The 15,402-nt window shown below is 33.6% G+C and overlaps 1 protein-coding gene and 1 pseudogene across 2 annotated transcripts; one reads left to right on the plus strand and one right to left on the minus strand.

Annotated features, from left to right (window-relative positions):
- The first annotated feature begins 7,661 nt into the window (after nt 1-7,661).
- On the plus strand, nt 7,662-11,697 carry LOC139898715 (phosphatidylinositol 4-phosphate 5-kinase 6-like). 2 transcript variants are annotated; one of them, XM_071881480.1, is made up of 9 exons: nt 7,662-8,322; nt 8,492-8,966; nt 9,775-9,942; nt 10,041-10,206; nt 10,287-10,403; nt 10,484-10,677; nt 10,775-10,882; nt 11,264-11,320; nt 11,415-11,697. In XM_071881480.1, exons 1-9 carry the CDS (start codon nt 7,662-7,664, stop codon nt 11,695-11,697), a joined length of 2,229 nt encoding a protein of 742 aa, XP_071737581.1. The 2 variants fall into 2 exon arrangements, with proteins under 2 accessions (XP_071737581.1, XP_071737582.1); XM_071881481.1 differs by having other exon boundaries at nt 10,775-10,878; nt 11,254-11,320; nt 11,430-11,697.
- A 592-nt stretch (nt 11,698-12,289) lies between these two features.
- On the minus strand, nt 12,290-15,066 carry LOC139902146 (uncharacterized; annotated as a pseudogene).
- Nucleotides 15,067-15,402: the final 336 nt, after the last annotated feature.

The raw sequence follows: 15,402 nt of genomic DNA on the forward strand, positions 1-15,402 counted from the left end.
TATTACCTACCCGTTAAAATATTTTCACCATTAACAGTTTGTACAAGAGAATTTTTAATTACAAACTTTATGAAAACATATATACATATATATTTTCTTCAGATGTATTCATGGATTTAATGAATTAATATGATATTAAACCCATTTGCTTTTCGGTTGGAACTAGAATAAATAATCTCTAAAACTTTAGAGATTACATATTTGCCATGCCTAACGAAGATAAATGAGGTAGAACGATACGTAGAACGAAGATCACACTCAAAGTACAGATGATGATATTGAAACATGGATTGTTGATGGTACTGGTGCTGTTATTGATTGTATTGTTGGTGCCGGTGATGTTGCTGAAGCTGGTACATTTTGCACCATATTCTCCGAATTGATTATTCGAGCGCGAAGTTTGTTGACTCATTACTCCAGGACGATTGTCGGTCGGAACGAGCGGATGAATAAGTTTCAGAATTGTGGATAGAATATCATCTTGTCGAGTTACCCTGGAAATGAGACTGTAAATGGTGTCTCGAACAGGTTCGCCGGTAAACGCTTCAGGTTCATTGTCAAGAGGTGAATTTGGTTGATGGAAGGGATTGCCTTCTGTGCGTTTCCATTTATTAAGTCGACTACGAACCCATCAGATGAATTAATAATGGCTGATTGGTTGATTCATGCCGATGACGCTGTTTTCGGAGCTTAGATGAACATCTATGTCGGAATAGCTGTCGGAATAACTATCGGAATAGCTATTGGAATCTGAGGGACTCGAACTGGTTGCAGTATTCATCTCGTACGATCAGATGAAGGATTTTCGATAAGAAATAGATTATAGGATGTAGATTAGTACCCTGCAATACATAATTTACATATGCATATATAATACTAAAATCCCATAAGTTACGGAGGAATCTACGGAAGTTGTCAGGCAAAGTTACAGTAACAGATACGCTAAGATATGAGGTAGCAGATACGCTAAGATATGAATTTTATCTATACACTATTCATGCAGTCAATGCAGTAAAATGTGTCTAGACTAAGAATGATAAGCAAGTGATTCTCTAAGAATGATAAGCAGGTAATTTTTGACACAAAATGATAAGCAAAACTTTTGACATGCAGACACGGTCGAAGTCCAGACTCACTAATGCATCCTAACGACTTATCAGTTAGACACACTAATGCAGATATGGTTCGCTAAGACCACCGCTCTGATACCAACTGAAAGGACCCGTCCTAATCCATCCGGACGAAGTCCATATCGATTATAAACGATTCACATCAGTTGATTACATCGCGAGGTACTTGACCTCTATATGATACATTTTACAAACATTGCATTCGTTTTTGAAAAGACAATCTTTCATTTCATCGAAATTTGACGGCATGCATATCATTTCATAATATATCTAACTATAATTGACTTAATAATAATCTTGATGAACTCAACGACTCGAATGCAACGTCTTTTGAAATATGCCATGAATGACTCCAAGTAATATCTTTAAAATGAGCAAATGCACAGCGGAAGATTTCTTTCGTACCTAAGAATAAACATGCTTTCAAGTGTCAACCAAAAGGTTGGTGAGTTCATTAGTTTAACATAAATAATCATTTCAATATTTTAATAGACCACAAGTTTTCATATTCCAGATTCTCATAAATAAACGTCCCATGCATAGAGACAAAAATATCATTCATATGGATTGAACACCTGGTAACCGACGTTAACAATATGCATATAAGAATATCCCCATCATTCCGGGATCCTCCTTCGGACATGATATAAATTTCGAAGTACTAAAGCATCCGGCACTTTGGATGGGGCTTGTTGGGCCCGATAGATCTATCTTTAGGATTCGCGTCAATTAGGGTGTCTGTTCCCTAATTCTTAGATTACCAGACGTTAATAAAAAGGGCATATTCGATTAGATAATCCAACCATAGAATGTAGTTTCGATTACTTGTGTCTATTTCGTAAAGCATTTATAAAAGCAGCGCATGTATTCTCAGTCCCAAAAATATATATTGCAAAAGCATTTAAAAAGGGATTAATGAAACTTACATAATGTATTTTGTAGTAAAAATACATATCACGACATTGAACAAGCGTAGGGTTGGCCTCGGATTCACGAACCTATATTCAATATGTATATTAACACGTATAATGGTAATCGAACAGATATATATATTATTAGTGACTTTAATTGCTATTTTATATCATGTGTTTTATTAATAACTTAATTTGGATATATATTTTTTTTTTATAAATAATTAACATTAACATTTAATACTAAAGTATTAATATCATTAGGTTTTGTGTCATAAATATATTTTTATATAGTAAATCTTTATTTTGATATATTAATAATATTAATATTAATGATGATAAAATAAAACTAATTATGATAAAAATTATGATGATTCTAATAATTACAAAAGTGATACTTTTAATAATACAAATGATAGTTTAAATAAAATGTTAATTTCAATAATAACACTAATAGAAATAATAAATAATAAAAATAATACTTTTAATAATAATGATCATAATAATAATATTAATACTTGGAACTTATAATCATAATAACAGGAATAAAATGATAGTTACTACTTATATTAGTCAATAATAGTAATTATTATAATACTAATAGTAATAATATTAATAATAATAAAAATAATAATAATAGGAATAAAATTCTACCTTCAAAGCTTTTCCAAAAACAAAATGCATCAGACAAGGCTCGAACTCAAGACCTCTAGGTTATACCCAACACTCCAAACCATCTAATTGTATCAACCTTCTCTGATTTTTATTCCTAACATAATCTATATAGCTCATATTTTGTATTGGGCTAACAGCAAAATCCCATCCATTTAATTCATTTACGGCCCACTTATTTAATTGGTCCAACATAAAATCCGAAGCCCAACCAAAATATATCTCGGCCCAATGTTTAATTGGACCAACAGCTAATAGACCCAAAACTCTTAAGGCATCTTTTATTGAAGAAGAAAAAAAATATATATATGGACTCTCCTGGTTTTGAACCCATGACCTCCTGTTCAACACCCACACTCCAAACCATTCCTCCAATACTTCTTTTCTGTTTGAGTTAATATCTTAAATTTATCTAACCTATTCCTACTGTCACCTCCTTCTTCCTCTTAAATAATTAAAACAGATGCGTATTTAGTGCAGCAGCTATCAAAAGAGTTTTAGTTCATCACCATTCTCATGCCATCTTTATCGTAACATCACCATTACTTCGATCATCACCAATATATCATGATTCATATTATTATTATCGGTTCATTATTATCACTTCTTATACACCACGTAACATCTTCAACTCATCATCGTCTTCTTAATATTCCATCTTCAATTCGTAACTTCAATCAACGTAAAATAATAGCAGCAGCAAAAATAATCAGTCGAGCAAGATGGTTCTTAACATGACCCAACAACAGCCCATTGGATAACCCAACACTATACACAAAGGCGGCCCAATTATAAATCTAAGCCTAGGCCCAACAGAAAAATATAACCCTAGGTCCAACAACAACTTGAAATAGATCGGTATATATTCTAAACCGATACAGCAACAGTTCCAGGTCCCCTTTATATATTTTTATTCTTATTTTATTTTTTATTTTTTTGTCGGCCAGTAACATTTTCAAAACAGAAACAAGAAAGCAGGTGACCTATCTACATCATCATCGTGATTCTATCATCATTACCTTGTTAATATAATATAATTTGAAACAGAATACCTCGAGCAGTAGAAGTGCTGTAGAAACGATCAAGATGATAGGATGAGGAGAAGAGAAAAAAAAATGAAGATATTGCAGTCGTCGGTTATGGTGGTGGTTATGGAGTTTGAAAGGGTGGTGATGTAGGGTGATCCTCACGATGAAGGAAGTAAACAGGTTACAGCAGTGATTAGATTAAATGATTTTGTTGGTGCTCGACTGTTTTAACTGTAGTATAAGTTTTAGGCGAAAATAGTGATCATATGGGGTTGTTTGTGGCGGTTTAGTTGATGATGGTGGTTGTTTATTTGATCAAAGAAACAGTAAGCAAGTAGAAACATGATTTTCGATATTTGTGAGGTGGCGGTTTGGTTTGAGATCAAAAGTAATGGTGAAGGTTGTTCACGGTTTTGGTTTGTCAAGTTAAAAGTGAATCATATAGTAGTAATCTTGTGATGATATCGTGGGTTTAGGATTGTGACGGTTTACAGTTGCAAGAATGGTGAGGATCAGATGTAATGGGTGTCTATGTTTGATCAATAAATGAAACCGAAACAGTGAGTAGTCGATGGTGATTCCAAGTGTGGTATTCTCGGTTGATTGATGATGGGTTTTGTAATGGGTTTTGATGGTTGATGTTTGTGATGTTGTGTTGGTGATTGAAGAGCCCGAAGTGGAAACACAAGGTGGGTTCCTTGTTGAGCAATAACAATGGTTCGAGTAGTAAGAACACCCAACTGGGTTTTGGTTTGGATGAGGTTCGAACAACAAATCAAGTAGAAGCTCGTAAGGATCAAAGTTGATGGTTAGATGGTGGTATTGTGACTCGAAAGGTGGTCATGGTGGAAGATGATGATGGTTAATTGTGATGGAGTTTCTTGGTGGAGATGGAGAGTGGTTTAAAACAGAGATGGATGTTTGATTTTTGTGTTGAGTTCTAATTCATATAGACATATAAATACAATGTTTACATAATAATTGAATATTATAATGATAGTATAAAAACACTCGTGAACTTGATTGTCCTCTTACTACCGACACTATCTTTTACATATTTTTATATTTATTTTTATTTATATATATATATATATATATATATATATATATATATATATATATATATATATATTATATCAAATAAGGAAAGTTTAATGATTAATAAACTTAAACAATTTGCAAAATTGTAAATCAATTGTGTTTGAAAGTCAAATTAGAAATTATAAATTAAAATACAAATTTTAATTATATGGTACCTAATTTATTCATGAACTTCCACTTATTCTTAAAAGTCTCATAAGATTGTATTCAGCTTGTTTAATATTCATCAAATGGCAATTGAGCGTTACCGTCGTTTACTAATTAGATTCGAAATAACGAACTATATAATTAATATACTTTATATATATATATATATATATATATATATATATATATATATATATATATATATATATATATATATATATATATATATATATATATATATATATATATATATATATATATATATATATATATATGCACACATATCTATTTACAATTAATTGTTCGTGAATCGTCTGAAGCAGTCAATGGTCAATTGAATATATGAAACAGTTCAAAATTTTCGAGACATGACTATACAGACTTTGCTTATCGTGTCGGGAACATTAAATCATATAAAGATTAAGTTTAAATTTGGTCGGAAATTTCCGGGTCGTCACATTCGGGCCTTTTGTGGGTTTGATGTTGTTTCCGGCATTGTTGACTTTGTTAACTTCGGTAAATAGGCCTCGGGTTAGGTGTTCTTGGGTTGCCCGGTGAATGGTTTGGATTGACGGCTTCTGAGGAGTGACGATGCGGGGTTGGATACTGGACCGGGTTATGTGTATGTTGTTTTGGCCTAGAGTTGGTGATTTTGTGTGGTTGACTTTTCTATTGTTATTCATATTGTGCTCTATATTGTTGTCGTTCATATCATTTAGAACGAACATTGTGTGTTTTATTGATTTTTGGTCGTCTGTGACCAAGTACTCATAATGTTGCTTCACCCGAACCTCGGTTCTATTATATATATACATATTAATATTTTTGTCAAAAATAAAAATACTAAACTAGCAATCCCTACACCAGTTAAGGGAGTTTACTAACTAAGAGTAGACTTCCTAGTAAAGTAACAAGTAAGAGGATAAATATATGACTTTTATTGATTCAACTGAGATAACCATGCGTGGTTACTCGGTAGCCACTCAGTGGCGAATCACCTATGTGAGAGAGAAGTGGGGTCGCTTCAAAGGCTATTGTTGGGTACAATACTTGACAAGCTCTCGCAGAACCATACTAATGTTCATGACCATAACGAACATAACTACGAGGACTTGACTTTGTCAGGGAGAGTCTTGTGTGAAGCATATTGTCGCCTACACAAACGCCAGACGAGTTCAAAGACATCGTTGTCTACTCAGATCCAATAGACTAAGCACGTTTCATAAGCGAATGTTCAAAGGGTAACACATACCTATCGTATGCAAGATTCAACTGCTGAAATTTAATTGGAAGATTATTGTTTTAATTAGAAGATTATTGTTTCTGAGATCGATCTCTATTCATGTGGGGGATTGTTGGAAAAGTTGGATAAAAATTTGTGTGTGAGCGAGATATCGAATCTCAAAGTTGCTAGATTAGTGCAAATAAGAAAGGAGTACGGATTTGACTTGTCGATCAAGCAAAACTTGTCGATCAAGTAAACTTTTTGGCCAAGTAAACTTTTTGGTCAAGTAAACTTGTTAGTCAAGAAAAACAATTTTCTTGTGCACCAAGGAAAACAATTTTCTTATTCACCAAGGAAAATGATTTATTGTTCACTAAGAATAAATCATTTCCTTATTTAAAGGATTGCATTTACATTATAAATACCAACCTTCTGGTATGAGTGATGATATGTACATATCAAAAATGATTGTGTACATATCACTCCCCTTCTGGTATTGAGAAGGATACACAGATTCGAAATCTTACAACACACATACACGAATTACGAGGCATCTCTTATGTATTTTTGATCATCTTCATCCGTGTTCGTTTTCCTCTTGTTACAACAACGGTCCTCCACTTCAGATCACTTTTCAGGCAAGTATTTAAGTCCGGCAGTACGCTGTTTTGAACCGGATTATCCTGAGAACAGACGAAGAATCTGTTTAAGGGTATTGTGCCAAATAAAAGCCCGATTTAAACCTCTCAATTCGGTTTGAACACTTTATTTTTCAGTTTCTGATTACATATTTGTATAGCATATTCTTTATATGAATATCATGTTTGTGCATTATATGTGTTTAGTTTCGTATATACAAAAATTTTCTAACACTTTATTCCTTCATAAGAGTGCTTTAATTAAATGATTTTGCTCAACATTTTGCTGCTTGAAAAAACACGTCTAAAACGTTTACTTCTTGTCTAATGGACTTAAATTTACTATACTTAACGATGGATCGTAGTAACATGGAACGATATCTATGCATATAAAAGTGCAACACTTTATGGCCATTCCTCCACATGTCACGTATTTGTCTCAAACTAATTATGCAAACTAATTCCATCATCCAAATTTTCTTGTTCATGATCTCCATTTTATAATTTTGTTTTTTTTCTCACTAAATTAATAATAATACCGAAATTCAACTTCGTTCATTAAGTTAAAACAAAAACTTAATACAGAAACAGAAAATTTCTTAACATTTTGGTGCCCTTTGATTTAGTTGGTAAAACACAGGAAAGATAGATCATACGAACGACAGAAAACAAGAACGAAACACGTACGAGAAGAAGATTATAGAATTTGTGGTCAATCATCTTGTTGTCTTTATGATCATCATATAATGTCTAAAGAAACAATCAACTCCAAGAAACGATAATATTAATTGTGTTTTGATATGCGCGTCATGAAGGCATGGGAGGCGAAAGTCAAGAAGACACATGCTGTCGCGAAAAGGCAAGCAAGCCATATATTCGGTTCAGCACACGTTACTAACGTTGAAGATGATGAAGAAGATGAAGTCCATGCTGTGGGTGAGGTTTATCATGCCGAACGTTACCTTTCAAATGGTGACTATTACACGGGCCATTGGTCAGAAAATTTCCCTCATGGTTTCGGGAAATATTGGTGGACCGACGGGTGTATGTACGTTGGAGATTGGTACCATGGTAAGACAATGGGCAAAGGCACCTTTAGTTGGCCTTCGGGTGCCAATTATCAAGGTGAGTTCAAAAGTGGTTATATGGACGGAGAAGGGATTTATACCGGCCCAAATGGGGACACGTATAAGGGAGTTTGGGTCATGAACTTGAAACATGGTTATGGGGTTAAGGAATACACAAATGGTGATGTTTATGATGGTGAATGGTGTAGAGGGTTACAAGAAGGAAACGGTAAGTATCAATGGAACCAAGGGAATTTTTACGAAGGTGAATGGAGAAATGGAACAATGTCGGGAAAAGGGAAATTGATTTGGAGTAATGGGAACACGTTTGAGGGATTTTGGGAAGATAATATACCGAAAGGTCATGGAACGTTCACGTGGGCAGACGGGAGTTTTTATGAAGGTAATGTATTAGCCCAACAACATGTCAACCATATAAGTCCACTGAGTTCCCTAGTACTCTAATACTAATTGATGATAGAGGGAGCTTCCCAAGTTATATGCGACAATATTTTCTTTTTATTATCAATGTGGACTTTGGTTTGCACCTATTAACTGATTATCTCCAACAGGTAATTGGAGTAATGATCCTAATGAGCAAAGTGGTATGTATAATCCGTCTACTAATGTTGGTGACGAACATGATGATTGGTGTCAAGATCAAGTTTATGAAGTTGATCTTCAAGATTGTATAATTTGTCCACTTGAGAAGGTTCCAATCATGCCGTCCCAAAAGAAACTAGCGGTTTGGCGATCTTCAAAAGCGAATAATAGAGATGGGTCCGTTCGGCCACCTAGAAGGAGGTCGGTTGATGGGAGATTGGATGCAAGTGTTGATGCGGAGTTTCATAGAATGCAAATGTTGGATGATACCGAAAGAATTTTAAGAGCGAGAGATGATGCTTCATTATTATCTTCGTCGCCTGGAAGTTCGCCATATGAAGCAAATCCATTTGTAATACCTAAAGTGGTGAAGAAACAAGGAGAGACCATCTGCAAAGGGCATAAGAACTATGAACTTATGCTTAATTTGCAGCTAGGAATCAGGTTATACTATACTTTCAAGTTTTATGCTTCATAATGTTTTTCAGCCTTTTAAGACACCTATGAAAATAAAAAACACCTAAACTTTCAAAGATATTGGAAATTGGGTAGGCTAGCGGCACATGTTTTTTTTTTGTTTTTTTTTTTTTTTTTTGGCGAAAAAAAAAACATAATATAACATAGAAACGGATTTAAAGATCAACAAGTACTAACCAACAGTTAGAGAAATGGAGTCTAGCCCTACAAACAACCGCAATAAAACGGCATAACAATAAATTAAACACATTAACCGAACTAAGCCTAACAACCATCGGGGTGAACATAAACTAAGTTAACAACACTAGCAAAACAAACAGAGCACTTAAGTTAGTTGCATCTATCTGTTAAAGAGGTATTGATGTGTACATGTATGAAAGTTGCAGGATAAAAAAACTGTAGATTCTTCTTTTAAATTTAGCTTTGATTGCACCTAATATATGTGCTACTAGAATCATACTCCGTACTTGTTATACCCTTTGAGAAAACTAGGAAAATTCAAATATATAATGGTGCATATTTCTCAACCATCAAAACCTAGTGGTTAGGGCCCTAATTTCCTCACAAGAGGTCACATGTTCAAAACTCAATAGCAACATATGAGGTGATCAGGGAAAAGGGTCAGAAACATGGGATAATCCGGTTAGGTCGCGTACGTTTGAGAAAAAAATAATTACATTCCCCGAGTAGCTTGAACAAAGAAACCTTATTCGTCTAACATTTATGGTGTATATTTCTCGTACTTACAAAAGAAGGCCATCTTTGTTTCGTATAGGCATTCAGTAGGACGACCTGGGCCCGCTCCATCTTTAGACTTAAAGCCATCAGCTTTCAATCCAAAGGAGAAAGTATGGACAAGATTTCCACCAGATGGATCCAAATACACCCCTCCACACCAATCTTGTGACTTCAAATGGAAAGATTACTGCCCTTTGGTATTCAGGTATAAATTCACCCTTTTCTTAGTTAATTTATTCTATTATAATATCTACATAAACCATACCTAATACAAATATTAATTGATGTTATGAACTCGTATAGGACATTAAGGATGTTGTTTAAGGTAGATGCAGCCGAATACATGCTATCTATATGTGGAGATAATGCCCTTCGAGAACTATCGTCACCAGGGAAAAGTGGAAGCTTTTTTTACTTAACTTATGACGATCGTTACATGATCAAAACCATCAAAAAAACCGAAGTGAAAGTGAGTTTCTCGTCCTACAGTTACATAAACAACGTTGAATTTAGATTTTAGTTTCTGCAATAATACATATTGATCATCAGGTTATTCTAAGGATGCTTTCTTCCTACTTTAACCATTTTCGACACTATGAGAACACATTGTTGACTAAATTCTTCGGGTTGCATTGCGTGAGGTTAGTCGGTGCTGCACAAAGGAAGGTAAGATTACAAAACTAATGATGTTAATTAATCACTAATAATTGTAATTGTACCATGATTGACCTAAATTGACGATTTAGGTACGTTTCATTATTATGGGAAACCTGTTCTGCACAAACTACACTATTCATAGACGGTTTGACTTAAAAGGGTCTTCACTTGGTCGCCTTACGGATAAACCTGAGTCAGAAATTGAAGCAACAACTATACTTAAAGATCTTGATCTTAAGTTCTTTTTTCGACTTCCAAAGACATGGATCCAAGAATTCAGACGGTATAGATATGATACCTTGACACCTTACTGTATGTTTAATTAAATTTTAAGTTATGCGATTAACGGGATTCAATGGAAATTATGACCAAACATGCAGGCAAATCGATAAGGATTGTGATTTTCTTGAGCAAGAGAGAATAATGGATTATAGCCTCTTGGTTGGACTTCATTTCAGAGAACCATCAAACTTAACACCTGTTGGTATGTAATCACTATATTCTAATTTACAGTAGTAAATATACAGATTATACACATGTTGTCACTAATTATATGAAGGATTTTTCTAAAGACAACCCTTAAAGGTGTCGTTAAGGTGCATAACTAACTTGTACATAGCGGTTACCTTTGACTTTGAAGTGGTGGTTATTGAATTTTACAAGTTTTTAATACACATTAACGACAACTTTAGGGTTTTAACGACAACTTTAGGGTTGTCGTTGAAAAAATCCTTAAATGAAATGTAATTATATGTTAAGCTATTCACACTTGTAAACGTGAAAACAAAGTTCACATTTGTAGACATTTATACGGGCTGAGAGTATAAATGTTCATACGAAATTTCAACTTATTTTACAGACGATGACAGCGTGGATGAGTCAACTTCAAAACCTGAAATGGACAAACTTCCTTCAGATCCTGCTGGGTAAAACATTGTTTCTATAATGATGTCAAAAAAAATGAACTACAACTTTTAAGAAAACTTGAAATTACATTAATTATACGTTCGTATATTGCAGGGCTGCAGATTTAAGATTAGGAATTAACATGCAAGCACGAATAGAAAGGATGGAAAGGGCGGTAGAGACAGAACTATTAGGAGAACCAACCGGTGAATGTCATGATGTTGTAATGTATTTTGGGATCATAGATATACTTCAAGATTACGACATTACAAAGAAAATTGAGCACGCTTACAAGTCAATGCATTACGACCCTACTTCAATATCAGCTGTTGATCCTCGACAATATGCTAAACGTTTTCATGATTTCATACTAAAAGTTTTCAAAGAAGATGAATAGAGGAGAAGGAAAACTAGTATACACGTTTTCAAAAGATAAGTATAATGAATTTTTGTATATTTGGGTGTGATATGGTTAGCTAAACTTGTAATGTACAATGCGTTTCGGTGTAAGTGAAGTTGTTTGTTGTGCAATTGTATGGACAGTCACAATTTTTTCTTTTTAGAAACATTTATGTACAAAGTAAAACTATGGATGATGATCCGTGCACAACTAATTTTTAGTTATACCCAATCAAACATGCTTGACAATGTTGCACTATACAACAATATATTGCATATTTAATTGTGTATGGTTAAAAAATGGTTGTATACGGATCATCAACCTAAAACTATTGTTGTAGAAATAATGAGTTAGAAAATGAATAACTTAATCTTGTTTTTAGAACATGTTTTCTATTTAAAAACCAGCTAATGTACCTATGTGATCATTGTGAATGTAACAAGAGTACAATATATTCACATTATTGATTATGTTCTTGGTCTTTAATGGATGTATTGAATCTTAGAAATAAAATCACATCAAACATAACTATTGAACTATGTGAAAAAGTCATACAAAGTTGTTTTAAAAGTAGCAAGATGCTCAATGTTACATACACAATAACAATACATATGAAAAGTATGAAATCATGAAACCGTTTAGCATATATAACAATGTTGTAGTCCCCTCATATGCATATATAACAGAAAGTACAAATATTTACAAAACAATAATAATATATATGAAAAGTATCATATACAATAGTAGTATAGTACTAACCATATTATAAATGATTATGGAATACCATTGTATATAGTATCCCACAACCATGAAACAATATGGCATGCCATTGTATTTCGATAACCAAAATACCTACTGTGCATACAAAATGTTATTCCATTATTTCGTCAAATTAAAGGGGTTGGGTTTAATTTAATTCAGATCTTAACTCCTAACCTTTCAGCAATCTGCATTTTTTACATTTAAACCGTCTCATTAGCAATAATTTTTTTAAAGATGTCAACAAACAACTAACTTAAACATGACACTTTTTACCTGTTTACTCATAAATGGGTCGACTTGGTATGCTTAATAGTTCAAAAGGAATGGCCAATTACTCAACCTGTTGACCTGGTGTAAAAGCTACCCATCTTGACCCAAACCCATTTTCAAAATATGCAATCCGCCCGACCCGCCCATGTTGCCACTACTAAGATATGTACATAAGACATACCTCTTTGAAGGAATGAACATCACTGCCCCAGAGCCAAGCATCACAGCCAGCATCTCTAGCACCCCATATATCATTTCTACGGTCATCACCTACATGGACTGCACCCCCAGGTTCTACACCTAATAACTCACACGCTTTTAGAAATATCATAAGATTCGGTTTCTCTGCTGCAACCTAAAGAACAAGAACCATTGTAAATATTCGTATAGGATCAACAAACATCAAGTAAACAAATCACTTACTTCAGATGAAGCAGCCAAAGCATCAAACCAATGATCACGGTTTAAAGCACGCAACAGAGGTCTTAATCGTGTGTCAAAATTTGAGACAATTGCCAGGTATACACCTGCTTTTTTCAGAGCATTGAGCACCTTCTCGGCATTTGGATCACATAGATGCCACGTCTTTTGATACAAACAAATCGTCAGTATAAGATGTATAGATTAAAATGACTAAGTGGTGTAGTAATTAGTAAATGGAAACAAACCTTCTCAGTGGTGTGGTAATTATAAAGCTCCTCAAAGTATTGAGAGTCAGAACAGCCTGTTGATGAACTAACAATACGTTGCCAGAAAGGTCTTCAGTCATCTACATATCTGCATATTTTTGATAAACTGTGATCGAAGCTTCTTTTACCCCCCAAAATACACTAATTAAATTAAATTTAATGTAAATCGGGTTAAAATCAAAGATTTTAGTCATTCATGCACATCTTAGATAGATTACTTCAGTATTTTAAGGCCAATCTTGATTTTTAACAAATCTAACCAAGATTAGTAATGTTCTACATAAAAGATTCATTGTATGTCCTAATAGATCATTTAAATAAGTCTGTAATATGACATGTCGTGCAATAAATGCTTACAAACAGATTGAACAGTTAGTTAGTTAGTTAGTTAGTTAGTTAGTTAGTTAGTTAGTTAGTTAGTTAGTTAGATAGATAGTTACATTTATACAAAACTGTTTACATCACCATGACTACGACTTATTACTCCCTTATCCTATTTCACAGTACTTTTACCATAAGAGCTCTTGCAGTCATGACTGAATGAAACGCATGAGAGCATTGACAGCCCTCTGGGGTTGGCTCGCCACATCAACGGGGTTCAATGGGGTTGGGTCAAGGACTAATTTGGGGTTAGGATCAAACTATAAATTTTTCACTTTTTACCCCTCATTTTTTACACATACATACCAAACATTTTACATATCAATTCAACACATTTCTTTCTCTTTTTCTATAAAAATCATACTTTTTTATGTTAGATAATATTTTTTTTTTTTTATAATGAAATGTAATTTTGTTAATGTTTTAATATGGTGTGTTAAAAAAAAGTTATACAATGGGTGGAAAGGGTTCCACTAAAATGACACCACCAGACCACCATAACAGAACCCATAACCCTGCTATCATTCTACCAACATGATCAACCAACACAGAGCCCACTACCAGTGCTCTAATTATATCAATACACAACACAACCAACCTTTAACTAAACATTAAACTATAAACTCATAACATGTAAATACAAATTTAGTAAATTGATAACTGATCCAATCACACTTACATGTATACATTAACACACCAAATAAGATAAAACAAAATTAAACTAAACAGTAAGATAAAAGTATAAAACAAATACCAATAATTTACCTGAGTCTAGATCTTCCCCATGGTTGTTCATAAGCTCTCCTATATCTCTTCAGAACTCATCTTCACTAATTTTCACTCCATATTTCTCCCCAATTTCCTTATAAATCTACAAATACCAAAATTTAACAACAAAATGCATACATACATTCAGCAAATTTTACTAATAATAATATATATGTAACAATATGTGATTTTATATGATAAAAGGTAGCCTAACCTGAGCCATTGGTTGAGAAGGAACAACTAGGGTTCCAACAGCATCAACCAATAGTGCTTTATGTGTGATTCCACCGTACAACGTTTTCCTGTAATTTTCATAATGTTTTAAACCTACTAATCCAGATGAATCCGGATTCGATTCAAGAGACGCTACAGCTGAAGAAGAGTATCCATGACCCGAACCCGAAGTCGTAAACGGAGTTACGCGAATCGTTGATGTGATGACATTGAATGAGGATACTAGGCGAGTGATTTTTGTTACGTGAGTTGCAATTTCAGAATTAATTATTAATTATTAATTAATTCATAAATAATTAGAATCTATTAAGCTTCACTTTTAGCAAGTTTTTTAACGTTTTTTTTTCCAGCAAAGATGGAACCAATATATTAATAAACACCTGTAGTTGATAACACAAAAAAAAAAAAAAGGGGACATACGGCTTGTACATACAACACACTTTAAGCCGAATGACATAATAAACCGGGATTGATATCTCAAACGTAATATTGATAACTATAACATAACTTAAAATGCGAAGCTCATAAGAAGACTTTGAGCTTGATTTGCCGAACAATTGAAGCCCAACAAGTGTAGTTACCGTTGAAGATGAAGTCG

This window comes from Rutidosis leptorrhynchoides, chromosome 3 (assembly GCF_046630445.1).
Source record: "Rutidosis leptorrhynchoides isolate AG116_Rl617_1_P2 chromosome 3, CSIRO_AGI_Rlap_v1, whole genome shotgun sequence".
In the NCBI taxonomy this organism is placed as follows: Eukaryota; Viridiplantae; Streptophyta; class Magnoliopsida; order Asterales; family Asteraceae; genus Rutidosis; species Rutidosis leptorrhynchoides.

Coding starts and splice junctions, on each gene's coding strand:
- LOC139898715 (XM_071881480.1), top strand. CDS start 7,662: ATGAAGGCATGGGAGGCGAAAGTCAAGAAGACACATGCTGTCGCGAAA. Junction 10,207..10,286: donor TCAAAAAAACCGAAGTGAAA/GTGAGTTTCTCG, acceptor ATTGATCATCAG/GTTATTCTAAGGATGCTTTC. Junction 10,883..11,263: donor AACTTAACACCTGTTGGTAT/GTAATCACTATA, acceptor AGACGATGACAG/CGTGGATGAGTCAACTTCAA.